The sequence below is a fragment of the Cygnus olor genome, chromosome 2 (genome assembly GCF_009769625.2).
Source record: "Cygnus olor isolate bCygOlo1 chromosome 2, bCygOlo1.pri.v2, whole genome shotgun sequence".
NCBI lineage: Eukaryota > Metazoa > Chordata > Aves > Anseriformes > Anatidae > Cygnus > Cygnus olor.
This window is the reverse complement of record NC_049170.1, coordinates 50,776,106-50,796,544: the sequence shown is the minus strand read 5'-3', so window position 1 is coordinate 50,796,544 and position 20,439 is coordinate 50,776,106. Positions and strand designations below refer to the sequence as shown.

The 20,439-nt window shown below is 36.7% G+C and overlaps 1 protein-coding gene and 1 long non-coding RNA gene across 2 annotated transcripts in view; one reads left to right on the top strand and one right to left on the bottom strand.

Moving 5' to 3' along the window:
* Positions 1-20,439, top strand: part of LOC121065312 — a 343,045-nt gene that overhangs the window by 288,511 nt on the left and 34,095 nt on the right. The window lies entirely within an intron of this gene.
* On the bottom strand, positions 10,280-14,972 carry PRL (prolactin). Its single transcript, XM_040548050.1, has 4 exons — positions 14,795-14,972; positions 14,290-14,397; positions 12,713-12,892; positions 10,280-10,820 (listed from the first exon to the last, which is right to left on the bottom strand). Exons 1-4 carry the CDS (start codon positions 14,942-14,944, stop codon positions 10,629-10,631), a joined length of 630 nt encoding a protein of 209 aa, XP_040403984.1. The 5' UTR covers positions 14,945-14,972; the 3' UTR covers positions 10,280-10,628.

Here is a 20,439-nt window from a genome sequence, read left to right as displayed (position 1 = left end):
CATCTGACATGAACTAAGCTTCTGTTCAAAACAAATTGCAAATAATTCCTCCCTTAGAGTCAAAATGTCACTTTTTACACTGTGCGTTGTAGCCAGATTTTGTCAGTTACATTAAATAAATAAATAATAAAACACACACATGAAAAAAAAAAAAAAAACACTGCTGTCCACTGAATGTTCTGAACGTTGAGTGACACTGTTATTTTTTGTTATTTACAATAAATATGTGGCTGTGCTTAGCTTGACGGAGCCCTTTTCCGCACCCCAGGCCCTGAAAAACCCGAACTGTGGAGAAGGCCCCGGGGGCAGCGGCAGGCCCAAGTTGCCTAGCAACTGTGCGCATTGCTCTGGGGGTGATAAATGGGGAAGCTCCTCAAAAACGCCCAGTGGGGTCACAAGGATATGTTTAATGCATGGTTGAAATTGGATTTCCCTTCAAAGAAATAGCCCATCTGGTGTGTGTGTGTGTGCGTGTCTTGCTAGAGAAATCTTGATAACTTACATCTGCTGATTACTAATTTTGAATAGAGAGGTATTTTGGTAATTTCTAAAGGGAATAAGTATGTAGTGATTTTTTTTTTTTTTTTAAAAAAAAGGTTCTTTTGATGCAATCCTTGTGTAATTTTGCTTTCTAGGGGTTGGCCACAGGGACCTGGGTTGCAACAGTCTCTCCTTTTTACCCAGTGTTACTGGTTCAGGTATCTTGGCTAGATGTTACTTGAAAGTCTGTGTTACTTGACCAGCTGTCTCAGGCTCCAAAAAACATGATATTTTTTTCAACAAATTAGCATTTGTTGAATCCGCTTACATACATCATCTACTTGCTTAGTTGCAATTTATTTATGTTTTCTTCTTGAACTGTGAATTGACATACTTTGTACAATATGGTATGTCTCTAAAGTTTTTGTATGGTACATAGCCATACATTTTGGGTTTCTGGTTCCCTTTTACCACTGAAAAATGTTTGCTGAACTGTTGCTAAATAGTTGAGTTTATATAGATATGTGCTCAAAGAAAATTTTATTGTTGGAGAAAGTATGGTGATATGATATGGTTTTTAACTACCAAAGCAGCAATTTCATGGAAAACTTAATTTTTTTTTTCTGAAAATTGTGAATCCAGAATTGGTTTCAGTTGATGCTTGGGAAGAAATTCCAAAGCATCACTTAATTTAGAATGTCACTGTATTTGTGGGGAGGGGAATGTTGAAACCAAATGAAAGAGACATTTATTTGCTAAATGAGAATGTTCACAAAGAACTTTCCAACTACATGATTGTTGCATAAGAAAAGAAAAGAAAAGAAAAGAAAAGAAAAGAAAAGAAAAGAAAAGAAAAGAAGGAAAAGAAAAGAGTTAAGCATATTTTAAAGAAACTTGCCCCCACCCCATTTTTTTACAGAAAGTCTCTTTGTTGTTGTTGTTGTTGTTTTGTTTTGTTTTAACTGGAAAGAGATGGGAAATGCAAAAAATCTTTTCTTAAGGTATTCTTTGCTTTATGATATTTATGGGAATATCTACCTGCTTATAACGAGGTCAAGGAAAGATGCATGCATCTCGTACATTTTCCTTAGGCCTTTAAAATTTACCGTTGAAATGTGATCTACTTTGTACGTTACAGAAAAAAAATGGGTTTTGGTTTACTGATTATGTTAATATAGATTAAAATTAGTTTCATCTTTTAAACAACTTTTTGAGTGCTGGCTCTTTCAGCTATATGTCTATTATGTTGAAGACTAAGTTCACATACAGTTTGCCCTGGCTACAATTAAATATAAATATATAAATATATGTCATATATATATATATAAAGTCTTGCTGACTTGGTTTTAAGGATAAAACTCAATTAAAAGCATCTTTCATTGCATGCTGAATACTCAGGGGAGCACCATGTGTTTCTTGGCCATTTCCCTAATATGTGTTGTGTGTGTTCAAGACTGTAGCACAGTCTACAGCTGTAGTCTGCTGTTTTGTTCCTGGTCAGATTTATGCTGTGACAACAGACACGTAACATTACTCTTAATTTAGGCTAAGACAGCATTCATAATCCCTTTGATAGAGACTATACAAAACATGTAATGCTTTGATACCAAGGTGATGCGTATGATATAAATAATTACACAAATACCTTTTCCCTCTCAGAGCAGCAGTGAACCTTTTTTTTGTGAGTAATCACGTGTATGCTGGAGGGTTGTCTAGGGGACAGGAAGTATCTTTTGCCGAACAATGCTACTACCCACTACTGTATTAAAAGCTTTAAGATTTGCTTTTGTAAGAGTCTATGTGTGTCATATATTCACTTAAGTCCTACTTTCACATAGATGAAATCTCAAGTGAAAATAGAAATAAATGGGTATCCTAAACTTGTTGCAAACCATTTGTGATGCTTTTGCTTTACATTTTTCATGGTGCCATGCATCAAAAGCTAATCTCTCAATAAACTCAGGCTGTGTGCACTTTCTTCCTTCACATGGCCCTTGAGAGAGCATGAGAATTTTTTAATACAATGAAGTATTTTCTAGTACAATATGATAAAGAACAGAACCATTTTATTTTCTCACTTTGATGTAAGAGAGACACAGAGGAACAGATTCCTTACAAATAACACAAAAGCCACTTTAAAGAATTGCTGAGCTTCTTATTGCATTAGATTTGACATGAGGACCCATGGTCTCTATTGCATGGGTCTCATGAAGATACCATGCAAATTAAATTAATTCAAGTACCTTTTGTAGTATTAAGTTATAGTACATGTGCTGTAGGTACAGGATGTTGGAATGTCCGAAAGGTTGTGAGGTTTTAGTTAGGTTTAGATAATCATCAAAAAGCTTGGATACTTTTTTGAGTTATTTGAAGTCTTTTTGTCTGTGAAATCAGTCTAGAAATCTCCCAAGAATGGCTGCTGGGGAAAACTATTCTTATTTTAATCTTCTGGCAAAATAAAGAGCCTATTGTCATTTATGATTATAGCCTAATCCTACAAAACATGTACAGTGCTTTCAAAGATGAAGCCAGTAAAGGTAAGTGCAATAATATCTCTCTGTATATTTTAGGAATTATTTCTACAGAATCACGGAATCACAGAATGGCTGAGGTTGGAAGGGACCTCTGAAGATCATCTCCAACCCCCCTGCCAAGCAGGATCACCTAGAGCACATTGCGCAGGATGGCAACCAGGCAGGTTTTGAATATCTCCAGAGAAGGAGACTCCACAACTTCTCTGGTCAACCTGTTCCAGTGCTCTGTCACCCTCACAGGAAAGAAGTGCCTCCTCATATTCAGATGGAATCTCCTGTGCTTCAGTTTGTGCCTGTTGCCTCTCATCCTGTCACTGGGCACAACTGAAAAGAGACTGGCTCCATCCTATTGACACCCTCCCCTCGCATATTTATACACATTGATGAGGTCTCCCCTCAGTCTTCTCTTTTCCAGGCTAAACAGGCCTATCTCTCTCAGCCTGTCCTTGTATGACAGGTGTTCCAGTCCTCTAATCATCTTCGTAGCCCTCTTCTGAACTTGCTCCAGTAGCTCCATGTCCCTCTTGTACTGGGAAGCCCAGAACTGGACATAGTACTCCAGGTGTGGCCTCACCAGGGCTGAGTAGAAGGGGAGGATCACCTCCCTTGACCTTCTGGCAACACTTCTGAATGCAGCCCAGGATACCGTTGGCCTTCGTGGCCACAAGGGCACATTGCTGACTCGTGGCCAGCCTGCTGTCCACCAGGACTTCCAGGTCTCTCTCTGCAGAGCTGCCCTCCAGCAGGACAGCCCCCAGCCTGTGGTGCTTGGGGTTATTCCTCCCTAGGTGTAAGACCTCCCTTGGTCCTCTTGGCCCAACCCTCCAGCCTGTTGAGGTCCCTCTGAATGGCAGCACAGCCCTCTGGGGTATCAGCCACTTCTCCCAGCTTTGTGTAGTCAGCAAACTTGCTGAGGGTGCAATCTGTTCCATCGTCCGGGTCATTGATGAATAAGTTGAACAACACTGGACCTGGTATTGACCCCTGGGGGACACCACTAGTTACAGGCCTCCAACTAGACTCCTCACTACTAAGCACAACCCTCTGAGCTCTACCATCCAGCCAATTGCCAATCCACCTCACTGTCCACTCATCTATGCCACACTTCCTGAGCTTGTCTATGAGGATGTTATGGGAAAGTGTCAAAAGCCTTGCTGAAGTCAAGGTAGACCACAGACACTGCTCTCCCCTCATCTACCCAGCTAGTCATCTCATCATAGAAGGATATCAGATTGGTTAAACATGATTTATTCTTGTTGAATCCATTCTGACTATTGCTGATCACCTTCTTAACCTCCACATGCTTGGAGATGACCTCTAGGATGAGCTGTTCCATCATCTTTCCAGGGATGGAAGTGAGGCTGACTGGTCTGTAGTTGTCTGGGTCCTCCTTCTTGCCATTTTTGAAGACTGGAGTGACATTGGCTTTCCTTCAGTCCTCAGGCAACCTGTTCTCCACAACCTTTCAAAGGCGATGGAGAGTGGCCTAGCAATAACATCGACCAGCTCCCTCAGCAGCCATGGGTGCATTCCATCAGGGCCCAGGGATTTGTGGATGTCAATTCTGCTTAGATGGTCTCTGGCCTGATCCTCTTTGACCAAGGGAAAGTCCTCCTTTCTCTGGACTTCCTCTCTTGTCTCCAGGGTCTGAAATTCCTGAGGGCTGATCTTAGCAGTAATGACTGAAGCAAAAAAGTCCTTCTGCAGCTCTGCCTTCTCCATATTTTTTGTCACCAGGACACCTGCTCCATTCAGCTGCAGGCCGACATTTTCCCCAGCCTTCCTTTTTCTACTGACGTATTTGAAGAAGCCCTTCTTGTTGTCCTTGACATTCCTTGCCAGATCAAATTCCAAATGGGCCTTGACCTTCCTTGTCACATCCCTGCATACTCTGACAATGTAAGAACATTAGCAACCTTAGCAAAAGAGTAAAAAGAATAACAGAGACGAACTATGTTATATCTCACTTCTGTTTCCTTCTTATTTGAATTATAAATAAACAGAGCAGGACCTTGCTGGGAAGAGACCCTTTTTTGTGCCATTTTAGTGTACAGTGATGGTGACCAGGTTGCTGAATGTGGGTCTAGGCACCCTGATAATCCCATAAAAAAATTGTATTATTCTTTACTAACTTCTGTTTTATTTAACACTGAAATGTACAGGGAGGTAGTCAGCTTGATAGCGTAAAAAAAATATCCATCACTAAGTGGGCATATTTTTAGAGTAACACATTTATCACACAAACTAATTCCTAATCTTTGTAAATACGTACAAGTTATGTATTTAGTGTTCTGCAAACTCCTTTGCAACATGTGGTGGGTGTATGGTAGAAATGATATGAGTTTTGCAGCTTCTTCGATAAGTTAGACTGAATGCTCTTAACATTTTTGATGACTTACATTGTCACTCATGATTTAATAATTGATCTGAACTCTTCAGTGTAAAAAACCCTATAATTTATTAAAAAAAAAAGTGGTATGGTAAATACAATTATTTTTTGTGCATGGTGAAGCACTTTTTGATAGCAGACTGGATAAAATGTAAAGACATGTTTGTAATGAACTTGTTCTTGAACAAATTTTGTCTAGTGTCTCTGCTAGCATTTATGTAATGGTTTTGAAATATAGGAATTTCTTCTAGAAGGCTCTGTCCAAGGCATATCCTCAGGAATTTTAGTGGGGCTCAGTGTCAGTCATATATAGGAAATGAACATTTATCTCTGTACATCCATTCTTCTTGAGCCAGTGACCAAGGGTTTCTGTGATCCCGAAAGTCTTTCTATAACCGCCTTTCACTTAGTTTGTTACTACTGTGCACTGATGAAGAAAAATAGGAAGATGTGGATTGTACAATATGGATATACCCTACCATTCAGTGCAAGTATGAAAGGGAAAGGAAGGGAAGGGAAGGGAAGGGAAGGGAAGGGAAGGGAAGGGAAGGGAAGGGAAGGGAAGGGAAGGGAAGGGAAGGGAAGGGAAGGGAAGGGAAAGTATAAGACCCTGAAATTCTCTTTTGGACACAGGTTAGAAGGCAGTATTCTATCACAACACATTTTTCCCACAAAAACAGAGTTTTTAGCATGAGAGTCTAGTGCTTTTTGGATGATTAAAAGAGGATAAATATGGCAGTATGAAAGAGAATTAATGACAAAACAAGTGACAGCGTTTGTTTTTTAAAGGTGTGCTCTGTATTATCCTTTAAGATGGCATTGTGTTTGGTGAACATTCTTTGTGTTCCATGGAAAATGTTGGGACCTTAAAACAATCCAAAAAGTCAAAGATAATGGGAGGTCTACACTTCCCCCCCCCCACCCCGCCCCAGATTAAGGACATAAGGACAATTTTTACTGCTTTCACCTGTGAGGAAACAAACAAAAGAAAACATGGTTCAGAGGACATTAGGCACCATTATTCATTTGTTTTCATTTCCTCCTCATAATTGAATAAATGAAATGAAAAGAAAAATCACTGTGAGAAAATGCATATTTTTTTAGTGTTCAGTTATGTGGGAATGTCTCTAAATATAGCTTTAAAATCCCAAGGATAGTACATATTGTTGAGGTGTTGAGCTGATGGTCATTGTAACTTGTAGGAAAAAAAAGTCTTTAAGAAAGAATACACAGGAACAAGGGTTTTCTTGGTATACACTGATATGCATTTGTGATTATGTCAGTTTCATTGAGTTCTTTGGAAAAAAAAAGAGAAATTCATGGTTGATGTTCCTACCGTTTTTGTAGATTGATGTTTATTTGAATTTATCTTCATTCCTATATATGGATACCAACATAAGAAACTTCAAAAAGGTATCTATGTTTTAAAACTAGTTTTAAACCTCTTTTTAACACTAATATAAACCTATGGATAGTCACTCTTAAATTTCAATTGAATTGAATCTTGAGGGTCAACTTCAGTCTTCAGGATTTCATGAAGTAATTTGCAGCCACAAGTCGTTAAGAGCTCAAGATAGAAATAGTCATATGTGTAAATAGCTTCACAGATCAGTAAACCCAGTAATTTCCCTGGGAATATGTGTGCCTCTGATGTTATTCCCATGCATTATTCTAGTATTTTCATTTCTATAGTATATGGTTATATACATGCATGAATCTTGAGTTAACATCTCTGACATAATTTGTTTGTATACATTTCATTTATAATAAGCAGACTGAATTTAAAATGTAGCCCTCAGAGAATTTCTGTTGTTCAGAAATTAAATTTAGATGGCATGTGTGGTTTCTACATTTTATCCCTTGTTGTTAGAATTGTGGATTGCCTTTGAAATAATATCGTGAAGGTAAACTGTATTGTACAGATGCCTTGCCAAGTCTCTCTCTCTCTTTTTTTTTTTTTCCTGATAGGATTTCAACAGTTGCAGACTTTCTGTAGGATTTCAAAAAAAAAAAAAAAAAAAAAAGAAAAAAGAAAGAGAGAGAGAGAGAGATCATTACATTGCTAATTAAGTGCCTGGTTCCAAATGACATATACAGTCAGTAAAATCCCCCCCTTTTAAAACCTTCCTTTGGCTTTAAAATCATCCTTAAAATTATTTGTTTGCTCCAGTGGTTGAATATAGTCCTAGACTCTAGATACAAGTCATGAATAGCAAGTTAGATTTTTATTCTGCATATCTCTATATCTCTGTTGTGTTCAGTGACAAATGCTCCCAGTGATGAATTGCTTTGACCTTCATACCATTTAGATTTCATGTCAAAAGGTCTTATCTTATATTTAGTGCCATCTATGGAAGCTTGAATATCATTTTTAAAGGAAACAGAATTGAGCCAATATTTCATTCATGTGGACCTTTCCTTGCCATTACTCCTATTACTAAGCCATCTTAAATGAACAGAAGTAAATAAACCAGCATAGATTTAAATATGGCCTATTTGGGTATTGAATAAGTAATCAGAAAACTGGACACTTTGAATGCTGAAAACTTGGAATAGTTAGAATTTAATACAGTTGTAATAAAGCTCTTACTAATTGATATCAGTTTCTTTCATTTTGAAAGAACACCCTTGTTCTCTATTCATTTTTGTATAAAATAAGAGATTAGCTATGTAACTTTTTATTGGTTGAAAGACAATAGTTGCTCAGGTCTTACAAACATGTGCTAATTAACAAAATATTAGTGAGATAAGAATGTATTGTTCTTATTAGCAACTGAATAAGAGAATTGCCAATTGCCTGTATTGTGGTCTGAACATTCAGAGTAGCAACTGCATTCTGAAGGCATTGTCTGTGCTAGGACACTTGACAATGAAGGTGTATCTTTGAGTGTGCTCATGGGGTTCAGCATCTTTCTGTCTCTTTGACAGCTGTGATGACTCAGAATATTAACCAGATCAGCTCTAAATACCCCTTTAGCTAAACAGCTGTGAACCAGATAGCTTTTCAGTTGTTTAGAATATTTTTTCCCTTTCTCTTCTGTGCTTCTTTATGAAATTAAAAACTTGCATGTGTAGTAGAACAAGCTACAATAAAGCCAGTACATGCAAGTTTTAAACAGTTGTTTTAGCACTGTAATTTTTAAACGGTTAATGAAAGTAATTGTTTTAGATCTGGTCGTTTAAGTGTAAAATCATGACTGTCTGCCCTATTAATCAAGTTGCTTTTGAATTCTAAAGAGATTCTGAGGTAGGAGTTTACTCAGTGAGACATAATCGTTTTCCCAGCTCAATACAGAGTAGTCCCATTATTCATGTTTTCTTCTGAATAAGAACTCTCACTGTAATTCTAAGCACTTGTGATAATTACAAAGGAGTTTTTTGTCTTTTCTTTTTTTCCCCTTCAAAATGCTTCCCACCCCCCCCACCCCCCTTGGCATTTTAAGAGAAAGTGGAATATTATGATCATACTAAATTCTAGTCAGTGCACTTGCATTTTGCTTGGCAAATTTTACCCATTTGATTTCTTTATTGTCATGTTGTACATCTGTGTGTTGTTAAACTGATGTTGCACATGTCCCAAGTTTTGTTCTGTTCAGAGTTTATGAAAGTTGGCATTTATGACTTGTCTAACAAGGAATTTGTTTGTGGCACAGGTGATTTTATATACATTAACAGTGGGCTCAGTCTATACTTATCTCGATAAAGTCTGAGGCAATCAGTGATTGAAAATATGAATAGATAAAAGAAAATAATACATATGTGTATATATATATATGAGTTTTTTTTCCCTTTTACTTCCCTCAGAATTGGTTGAAATTAGACCTTTGTTGCGGTTGGTATTATCTAATTTCACATTTATTTACATAATAGGTATTTACTACTATGTAAATTTTATGTATAGGTATATTTACGTGGTAGCAAATAGCTGTTATGGTTGTGCTTATTTTTTTTATGGTAATGTGAGGCTTAAGTCCTCAAATTCATCTCCTCTTCCTCCCACCTGGCTTAGCAGGAGCAATGCAGCAGGCTTGTCTAGTGGGAAGCCGAACACCTGAGAAGCTGATTTGAATTTAAGCTCCTCTTTGCTGGAGCTGAATGGTGAACTGAAGGCTGAGTGTGTTTATGGCTTACAAAGACGGTATATAGATATGGCCAATGGCTTCAGCTGCTATTTTGCTTCTTCCTTGAAGCTTTTTTTTTTTTTAGAAGTAGTCAATTTTTTTGGTATCTCCAATTTTCTGATGGTTAACATCACTGTTTCAAAATGAAAACTTGGAGAACTAAGTGTGACTAAATGCAAAATGAATGGAGATGCTTTGGGTTCGGGACAGCAGACAGCTTAGTTCAGCAAGTGCCTGTTTATAGCTTGAAAGTTTTCTAAACAACTGCAACCATCACACCACTTGTGAGGAATGTGAAGAGTAGGTGGATAAGATCCTGAGTGGATGCTTTGCATTTCCTATTGGGACTACTGATTAAAATGTATTGGTTCCTCAGGTAGTACTTTAAAAGTAGTGAGACTTTGGAAATGCTTCTTCCCCAGACAGTCAGTACAGAAATAGAAATATCTGGATCTGTCCCTAAAGTGCCATAAATGCCACTTTTTTTTTTTTTTTTAATCTGCAGACTATTTGTGGAATCAATGACTATCTGAGCCAGGTTAGATTTCTTTTAGTTTAGGGTAATCTAGGTGAAAAATTTGCTTTTTGATGTTCCACCTCTTTTAGCTCTATTTCTCTCTTTTTGTTTTGTTTTGTTTTGTTTGAGGGGGTGGGAATGGGGTGGGGTGTAGACAGAAATGGAAGCAAGATATCCTGTCATGTATCAGTAACTGGAGACTGAGATCCAAAAGGAGAAGCTATTGCTAAAGGTGTAAGCCATCCTAGCTATTTTTCATTCATTGATACCACTTGGTGTTATGTGGTTTTGGATTTAATAATATTTTTATTTGTATATGCATGATATAGTTATCACTGAAATGCTACTGGGTAAAGAGATCAGACAGAAAAGTGTATTCTTGTCATACAAGTAATTTATAACATTTTAAAACACCAACATAAATGATACTGACAGTTGCAGCCAGAATTCACACAAACATGCCTGAAAGTTACTGATGATCCTGACACTGTACAGTGTGACTTTTCGTAAAGTTTGCAATGAAAAGTGGCAAAGCAACAAGAATACCATGATGAATGATTTTAGTAAGCGATGAAGCCCAGGAGTACTTAGCAATTGCTATCATGTATTAGGCGGCACTTCAAAACCTTGAGATAGTTGTCAATTTTGTGGGAATCTCTGCGGAGGCAATGCAGCAGGTTGTAAAAGGCAAAGAGTCTGGAGTCCTCATCAGCAAGTTGTAAGGATGGAAGGCCTTCCCACTGAGAATAAACTTCATTTCCAATGTCGCCAGAATGAACCTAAAGGCACAAAATGATACCGTAGTAGATAATAATGAATCTGACTGGATGTAGGACAGAGAATTAAGAAATACTGGCCTTGAGGAATGCTAGATAGTAGTGTACGGCTCATCAAGTCTTTTCTGTTATGGTTTGCATTATTCTGTATAATGTTTTATATCTTCATGCGGATTTTGAGTGAATTTCAATCAGATTTTTCAGTTTATTTCCCTAAAATATGTAAGAAGCTCAGCTGACAGTGTTCTAAGAGATCTAATGTGTTAACCAGTGTCTGGTGGAATCTGACTTTGCAGAGAAGTCAAACCTTCCTTTATGCATGGACTCATCAGTGGCATCTACTTCTTTTGGTTTCCTCCACCTTAAAGTCGTAAGCACTTGCTTTCAAAACTTGTTTCTCCAGCTTTGTCTCAGCCCATCTCTTAGGTTGTCTCTCTGATAACAGGCAGCCTGAAGAGCATGCTAGCTGGCAAATCTTTCAACAATACATCTTCAGATGTATTGTACCTCATATTCCATTAAAAAAAAAAAAAAGCCGTGAGTGATATACTGACCTCTAATGTTAGAAAGCTACATGTAGGAACTTGTGTAATAACTTAGTATCTGAGGTGAAGATTGGTTTAGATCACCTCATTTGAAAGAAGCAATCGTTCATTTTCTCACATCACAGAAATCTACCTTTCATAGTAGGAAAGAAATCTGTGCCTATTGGTACTTGTGAATCTTTTTTATTTCCCATCAGTTATACTTCATGAAAGCACACAGGAGTATATCTGCGCAGCCTCTCTCACTTAGTTTATGCAACTGGTAAAAAAGAAAAATAGACCTGCAGTCACTCAAAAACATGGTTTGACACTAATGCATTTGCCAACCTCATGTTCAACTCTGTTCCGTAAACAATGTGAATGAGGAGGTGGTGACAGGGTAACTGCAATGGCACCTGACTTCTACTGTTATCTTGGATCCCCACCTGAATATGGGATAGAGATGTGCTTGATTACACTGATAAATGCACTGATAAATGCACTGAGGGCCTGGATGGGATAAGGTTTCTGAGTAAGTAGTCACCAAACTGAAAGAGAGAGACCAAGAGTGACCCATTGGAACGTGGTGGATACAGAGATGGTGGTACTGTTAATGCTGTCCAACTGTTCCTAGCCTAAGCAAAAGCCAGTAAAGTCAGAACCTCTTATTAACATATTGCTCACTGACAGAATGATATATAGGGACTGCCAGAGGCCCCTTTAAAAATAAACAAGCCAGAGTTGATTTTATTCAGTAAAGCTTTCAATCAATTACTGATAGCGAGGGGTATTTGAGTATGGGTTTTGTCAAAAAACAGCCTTGCTGTCTAACCCTCCAAGTGTAGGGGGAACCGAGTCAGAGCCACAGTTTTGAAGAAACAATATGATAGGAAAAGAGAAATGAAAGATATTTTGTTGTGTGCCACATCTTTGCAATAGGCCAGACTTCAAGAACAATTTTAAACACATTATCCATTTCTGAAAGCTATATACAATACCTATATGTATACAGACATGTATAAATAAGCTTATATGTACATATAAATATGTGTATGTGAAAAAACAGAAACAGCCTACAAAAATTTGCAAATTCAAATGCTTAAAGATAAAATGAAGATTTCCAGTCCTGATGATTACACTTCCCCTTGAAGCGGGTTTGGGAATATGCTGGATTATGCTAGACAAATCACATCACATTGTCTCTTTAGAAATCACGAGATAGCAGAAAGAATTATAACTGAATCTGAGAACTTTTCAGCTATGTTGTATCCCCCTTTTTCCTCAGAATTCACTGTTTCTGTTCTTATTTACTACTGTATGTGGTTTTTTTACATCAATAGGCTGGAAGGACTGGAAGGACCTAATACTCACCCGCCCAACTATTTTCTCCATTCCTTCTAGAAGCCGCTTGTTTTGTTCCTCAATCTCTACAGCCTTCCAGAGGATGGTGTCTGGAGCTTCTTTGATTCTTTGTACCTCAGAGGCCAGATGGATCAGGGGATCATTCCAGGAGCGCAGCACTCCCAGTACTAAATTCAGTAGATCTTCATGCTGATCATCCACATTAAGAAAAGGCAGTTAAAATAACAAGGCTATATGCTGGCAGTGTTAGGAGGCATTTAGAGCAATGTCCACAGATGCAGAGATCTAGGAATTTATTTCAAGATCGAGCACTGGCTGTGCTCTATAGCCCTGTCTTAGATACTGCTGCGCAATTTCTGATATTTTATATAATGTTTTGCAATAATACCACAAACAATTAGAGCATTTTAATGGAAAATATCTTTAAACCCTCTCCAAATTACAAACTAGTAGGAACAACTGTGCTTCATCTCTGTGGAAAACAAACAAACAACAACAACAAAAAAAAACACCTCTTTATGTGATTCTAATGAACATTTTAAAATCCAACAATTTATTTATTTATTTATTTATTTTTAAACAAGTTTAGTATGGAATGGAAGATGCAAATTATGGTAAACCACTAATAGCTTTTATTACCTCTGCATAATTCATCTGTCCTCCCCTTTGAACTATGGTACTTACAGCATTAGCTCTCTGCTTTTAAAAATTATTCTTTCTTGTGAGCAAATAACTCATAAAGCTTATGTTTATGGTAGTCCTCAACCATTTCTTCTTTCCTAGATACACTGTATCTGAACACAACCAGACTTTATATACCCAGATGGTGACACTGCCATTGCAAAACTATTACTGTTGTGAAACTGTTTAAGATTTCTCCCTGGCACACACATATTCATACACCTGTGCTTACTTTTTTTCTACAGAGTATTTTCAAATTCAGTCTGTGAGCTAAGCTGAAGAAGACTGTCTTCATCTTTGTCTAAGTTTGTTATTAAATTTATGTATTTATCAGGTTTCTTTTTGCAAGTAGTTTGCAGTATTTTACACTAGGGTCTTTGTATATGGCCAATAATGTGACCACTTTTGCCTCTTTGTAAGGAAAGGTTAGGGTAGCTGTTTAGCATTTGTTAAGTAGCATCAATGTCTTCAGTTCCTGGGAAACCCTTTACCTCTGCCTATTATATAGCCAATGAATTTTTATGTTTGTTAATAAGTGTCTATAAGGTGTTCAAAAATAATGCTCAAAGGATCTAGTATTCTGAGTACTGTACAAATATAATAACTGGCTTTGCTCCATGAAAGCAAGTTATATTGTAATTGGAAATAAGATGCAATGACAATGCAACATATAGGAAAAGAAAAGGAAAATAAGTGTTACTGGACTTGTATATTCTGTATAGTCGGTAGCTTAGTATCTGCAAATGTCTTTTTTCAGTGCTTTTTTCTTCCTGGCTTTTTTACTCTGAATGGGCTGATTTCCATCTGTCTGCTACCTCTCTATTGGTTTCCCATCCTTTTTTTTTTTTTTTTTTTTTTCCCCTCTGCTCTATCTCACGCTGAATGACATTAGGAATGCGACTTACGTGAATCTGCTGAGCTTGCTCCTTGTCTTCAGGAGTGGTTAAGGAGGAAGTGTGGCAGCCATTAACAGCTTTTGTAATGAAACCCCGACCCTGAGCATAGCGTTCATCCTGCAGATCAGCAAGGAGAGGCATTATTGATATAAATAAGAAGAGCTGCAATTCAAAGACTATATTAAGTAATTGTTCCATTGTTTTTATCACTGTTTTATGCTGTAAATATCAAAGGCTTCCGGTATTTAGAGTGAAAACCAACTTGAGACACAAACTTGTCCCATAGATAAAGAATAATGGGAAAATACTATTTTTTAATAGAAGCATTGGGGATCTTAGCAATGGTCAGCACTATAAGCAGATTTGGTCACCATTGGGACTATCACTGCCTGTGCAGCAGTTATATTTGTTTACTTATTGAAGGCTTTCATACAGTAACATACGTTTGTGCTTAAAAAAATACTGAATTGGATTTTTATATGTTCTCTCTCTCAGGAAAAGACAAAGTACTTACAAATTCATTGAACATTTCTGAAGAGAGGAAGTGGATGTAGTGTGAGAGTTTAACCGCACGGTCAAAAAGTTCCCCAAGGGAAACTTGGCAGTTGGAAGATCCATTGGGGCAGATAGGCAAGGAGGTCACTCCTTCCTTTGTCAGGAGCATGTTGGACACCAGAAGGACCACCAGCAACAAACCTGTTTAGAACAAACCAGGATGGAAATATTGACACGTGCATTTAGAAGTAGCTATCAGAGGCGGATGTAACCAAACAGGATGCAGGATAATGTTGGCTCTGCTCACAGCATCTTCTGTGCTGACTCTTGAAAATGAATAGAGGAGGGAAGCATGGTCATTCAATTATCCTTCCTCCCCTCCATCATCCTGGATATACGGCAAAACACCCTACAGAGATTGAGCAGACACAGTAACCTGTGTTACAGTACACTGTATTCAAAAGTCTCTCCCTATTGTGCCTGACTTTATTATACAGTGATAAATGGAAGAAAGAAAATCAAACTTCTTCACTGTGTAAATATAGATACATAGTTATATTTGCACAGATATATAAGTTTGGAAAATATTTTATTTTATTGTTTGTTTCTTCTCCTCCCACAAATCCTTTTCTTCTTTGCTAACATTTGGAGTTTAAATTACTTTTGTGGAAAGGTGGTTAGGTCACTCTTTTAAGGTTCTGATTGTCCTGGGAGTTCCTTCAAAGGATTTAGCAGCTGTGCTGTTTTGCTATTTAGAGTTTAACCCTAAATTACCTACTGTTAAGAAAACAGAATATTTGGCATTTCTGAAGAACTTCTACACTGATACTGAAGACTTCTCATTATTGAAAAGATGAAACCTTATATTTTTAAAAGCTTTAACATTGACAGGGTCAAGTGTTCTATTCAGCAAAATAAAATATGCACAGAAAGACAATGGAAAGCTTTAAAAGTAAATATTTGATAAACAAAAGACGCTATTCTGAGCTCTGAAGGTTTTAGTTCTGGAAATTGGCCTGCTACATGCATTGGTTCACTAGAATCACCACTGATGCAAAATTAAAATAGACTCCATATATCACCAGAGCTCTCCTGAATTTTATCATGTGACAGGCTTCCTTTTATCTCTCAGTTCAAGAAAGGTGACCCATTTGTACAATGTTAAAGTAAACCATCATCCTCCCCCATGAACAATGTCCTGAAGTTAGAACAGTGTTCTAGGCAATAATTCTATTAATAAGAAGACTTGAAGAAACTTGAGAGTAGTTATAAAACCATTTACTTCAAAATTACTAGACTGCTTCTGGACTCTGATGATAATGAGTTTAAGTCATTGCCTTCTGAGTAGTGTTGTGAGTAGCAAAGCAGTCTGGATCCAGTCTTTTTTGTGCAGATGTCATAACCTGCAAACCAAATTTCAGTGACACTGCTCAGTGCAAAGGTAGTCTTAAGAGATCAAAAACTGAGTAAAAAAGGGATCAAACTGCGTGCTAATTCCAAGGTTTGAACACTAAACATTTGAAGCGGAGACAAGTTTCACCATTACTCAAAAACTGAATGTCTTAGAAGACCTCAGTTTCTAGAGTTGTTACCTGTCAGTTACTTCCAAATTCAATCTAAAGTAAAAAACAAACAAACAAAAAACACATAAAAGTTATCGACACGTGAATGGCTAAAGTCTTACCTTTCAATGAAGCCCCCTTGGTGCTCATGGTAGAGATCCTGTAGGATGACTTGCTCCACCTGAAAGAAGTCTCAATACTTGTTCTTATTTTCTGCACATACCAGATTTATATACACCATCCGGGGTCCATTTTGCATACATTCAACAGGTCGTGGAGTTTACCTCGATAATTACAAACATCAAATTGCCTTTCTTCCACATTCATATTCAGTATTTTTTTTATTATTTGTAACTGTGAGAGGGAATTTCATTAACAATTTCAGTTGTGGGATCCTGAGTATGGTTTGATGAAGAGAATGCCAAAATTTTGCCCTGAAAATGCCACTGTTCCTAGAAAGCTCTAGTTGTCAATTCTGAGGCAGGTATCCACAATGTTTGTAGCTTGTTGTTCGCCCTTCCCACAGCTGTCTTTTCATCCTTCCTTGTCTCTTCAGCTTTCCAATGTTCAGCCTTCCAATGTTAAAATTCTGACTATTTGGGGAAGGGGAACAATACAATGTCGACAGTAAAAGAAACAGCATAAATTGTCTAGAGAAGGATAATGGGGGCTTCTGGAAAGACAGGTCATTATATGTAAAGTTATAGATATGACATCCTGGGTATATAGATTCATACAGTTAAGAAAGAGATTACATAGTCATGATATAACTGGTCCTCAGGATGAGGTATGTTTAGAGAAACAGGGGCAGTTCTTATATTAAAAAAGTAATAATGTGTAACAACGAAGAGGAGGTTGCATGTTTACTGTTTAATCATAAAGTTTAATGATTAAATCAGCATTATTTAAAGAACAAAAACAAATCAGAAACCCTAAGATTATTTTCTATACATGAAAACTCTTTGCGTAAAAGATGTACATTTTCTACCATACTCAAAACACATGCTGTCGTAATCAGTGGGATTTGTTTCCACATCTGATGTGTCTGTGGTAATCTACAAACTAGCCTTAACAGGTTGGCCCTGTTTTCTTGTTGTGTGAGGCTCACCTGTATGAATACGTTAGCAAATGTGTAATCTCTCATCTGTTTCTCAGATCCATTTACCCATGAAAAGACCTAAATTAGATGATTATAATGAATAAGCTATACAGCATTAATGAATTTTCTTGCCTTTAGACAACTTGTTCTGTACTTGTGGAACAGGTATTTGTGTAATCCCAAATCCTTCATTATTTCATAACTATGGACATGTTTTTTGAAGCAGTGACAAACAAAGGAGAAGAAAGGTAGAGCATATAGAGGGTAAACCATGGAAGGCATTCCTTGGGAAACAATAATAGAAGATGCTTAATCAGTAAACCATCGGCAAGTAGCCTACATCTACTAAGATCTAGGATGATTGCTAGAACAGTTTATTCTGCTCAGAGTCTGGATCTGTTTTGTAAACTACTGAGTAAATGAAGTAGCTGCCTGCATCTGAAAATAGTGACAATCTGATGAAGGCAATAAAATTAGAAAAGGGCCACAGACAAAACTCTAGAATGGATGGTAGAAAAACAGCCGTCTTCTAAAACACAGGTTTAAGCTCTTGATTTAATTCATCTTCTTACCCAATGAGATTACAGGTGGGCTTGAAAAATTCTTGTGCCTTATAATGTTGGAAGAATTCTGTGAATAAAAGGAATGACTATTTCTAAACCCATCATTTGCTCTTTCATTTACCAGTCTGCTTTTCTTGGTATTTTGGGGGGTTAGTAGGTAATACCAAAATAAGGTATAGACTTAATATCAGGTAACAAAGGAGGACCCTCACAAAGGCAGCAGGTAAACTCTACCATTTTTGGAGAGAGAAGCTTTTCTCAGGCCTAACAGCATCAGCTAAAGTCAAGATCCTCATATGACTTATGTTCTAGAAAAATCTGTCTCTTGCTCTATAGAGGAAGACAAGCACCTTAAATACAGATTGTGGAGTGGTTTATATTAAACCATTGCATGATGTTTTAATTAAATCATTCTACCACATAATAATATATGTTGTTTTTCTCATGCCTTTCATCCTGAAATCCTGAAATACTTTACAAATGTGAATGGACTGAAATTCTCATTAAAACAGGCAGAAGGAGGGAAGAAACTCTCTGTAAATCAGGTAAATATAAAGTAAACTTCTTTTATCAGCTGTGAGAACTGATGTAGAAGTTGTTTATTCATAGTTGCACAAAAAGGAGGAAAAATTCCTGATTCCCAGGCCTACACTTTAAATAAAGCTCCTTACTATTACTGAAAAGAAAAAGGGGAAAAAAAAAGGAGAAAAGAAAGATGAGAGAAGAGAATAGAAGAGGAAAAGAAGGAAAAGATACAATAACCAAAAATAAATAGGTCAAAATAATAATTTTCTTTTATCAATTAGAAATTGGGTTCTGTTTAAAAGTTGAGAAAAACTTAAAAGTATCTGAGAATGCTCTCCTCTTCCTTTTGAAACTGCCCTTTTTATATCCCCCAAAAGACTAATCTAGACAATTCCTCTCTTAATGTTCCTTACAAATTGGTAAAGGTAGCTGATCCTAGCCCCAAATAGCATCCTAATTCTGACAGTACCTCAGGACAGCACTGCAAATAACTGGAGGAATCAGTATTGAGCGGAATGCTACTAGAACAACTTAAGGTACTACAAAATGGCTATGATGAGCTGTATGTTTCCATGTCCTGTCTTTCACTTTTGCCTTAAGAATTGAATAGATATTTTCTAAATTGTCACACTTTTTATCTTCAAGAACTTTTCTGGAAACAAAATTATTAGGCTGTTACCAACAAGTATAAACAATATGCCAAAAGAAGGACTTGGTATATGCAGGCTTATATATATTCATAGTTTTTAGATCATTACTAGAGCTTCATAGACTTTACATGTGATAGATCAAAATTACAGATAACAGCATTCAGTGATCATTTCTCAATAATCTTATCTATCTGCCTCATAGCATGTGGCAGACCATGAGTTAGACTTGCATTTTGATTAAAAACTATTGATCAGTATTGAAAAATCAGATATTCCCATCCCATTTTATATATAGTTTAAAGTTTTAGAGGTATGCAAATTGTTGTGGCTGATTAATATCTATTACAGAGGAATTATTATTATTTTTATTTTTTCAGTGTACCAGTTCCTTGCAGAATAGTTCTTTTTAAAAAGGGGAATTGAAAAATGGGCAATACTACCTCATTTTGTCTTTTACTGAGCTGGAAGTATGTTTAATAACAGAACATTAGTTAATGTAGAAATTCGAAACTCAAAATTTTAGGCTATGTTTTTAAAAGATGATCTCTGTGTTTCGTATGCAGATGACTGAGCATGCAAAACTCAGTTTGCGTGTAAAATCCCTATATGTGATCTGAATGTTTGATTCTTCTGATAGACTCTGAAAGAAAAGTTTTCTGTGTTCCTAATTTGTTTATGTGAATCAGAGTCAAAGTAACAACAAAAAAATATATATTTGTCTTCCTGCTACAGAATAGTTTACAAAGTTAACCATTCAACTTAATTTAGTGGTTGTCTTTGGAAATAAACAAAACTGTTTGATCTGGATCAAAAAAAAAATCCTTAGAGCACTTTAATGATTCAAATGTGGAAAATACATTCTGAGGAAGATCATCAGATCATCAACAATATTTTTTTTCAATCTAGATGGTTTCAAATGTTTTTTGTTTTTTGTTTTTTTCCTAATTAATCCTTGCAATATCCATGAAAATTCAAGTGATTTCCAAGGATTCTGTAAAACAAGGGCTTTTCTTCTCCCTCTTCTTCATTTAGGGAACAGGAGAATTTAAACAACATTCTCTCCAAATGGTTGTCTCAGCAGAAACAGCAAAATGGGGATTGGATGTTTTCTTACTGTGATCTCTGCATGAAGGGTGGTAAAAATAGATAAGAACATAAGGGAAAATGTTTCCATGTGAAGAAATAAAAATGTGAAAATATCTGGGAAATTTTTAGTTGACTTTTAATTTAAGTACTAGTGTGGTTTCATACCATTTCAGAAGTAG

What these genes read in the sequence shown, in the direction of transcription:
- PRL (XM_040548050.1), bottom strand. Translation starts at nt 14,944, where the DNA reads ATGCTCCTGACAAAGGAAGGAGTGACCTCCTTGCCTATCTGCCCCAAT. An exon ending in AGCAAGCTCAGCAGATTCAC is followed by an intron (nt 12,893 to 14,289) that starts GTAAGTCGCATT and finishes GTGGATGATCAG; the next exon opens with CATGAAGATCTACTGAATTT. An exon ending in TGGAGAAAATAGTTGGGCGG is followed by an intron (nt 10,821 to 12,712) that starts GTGAGTATTAGG and finishes TTGTGCCTTTAG; the next exon opens with GTTCATTCTGGCGACATTGG.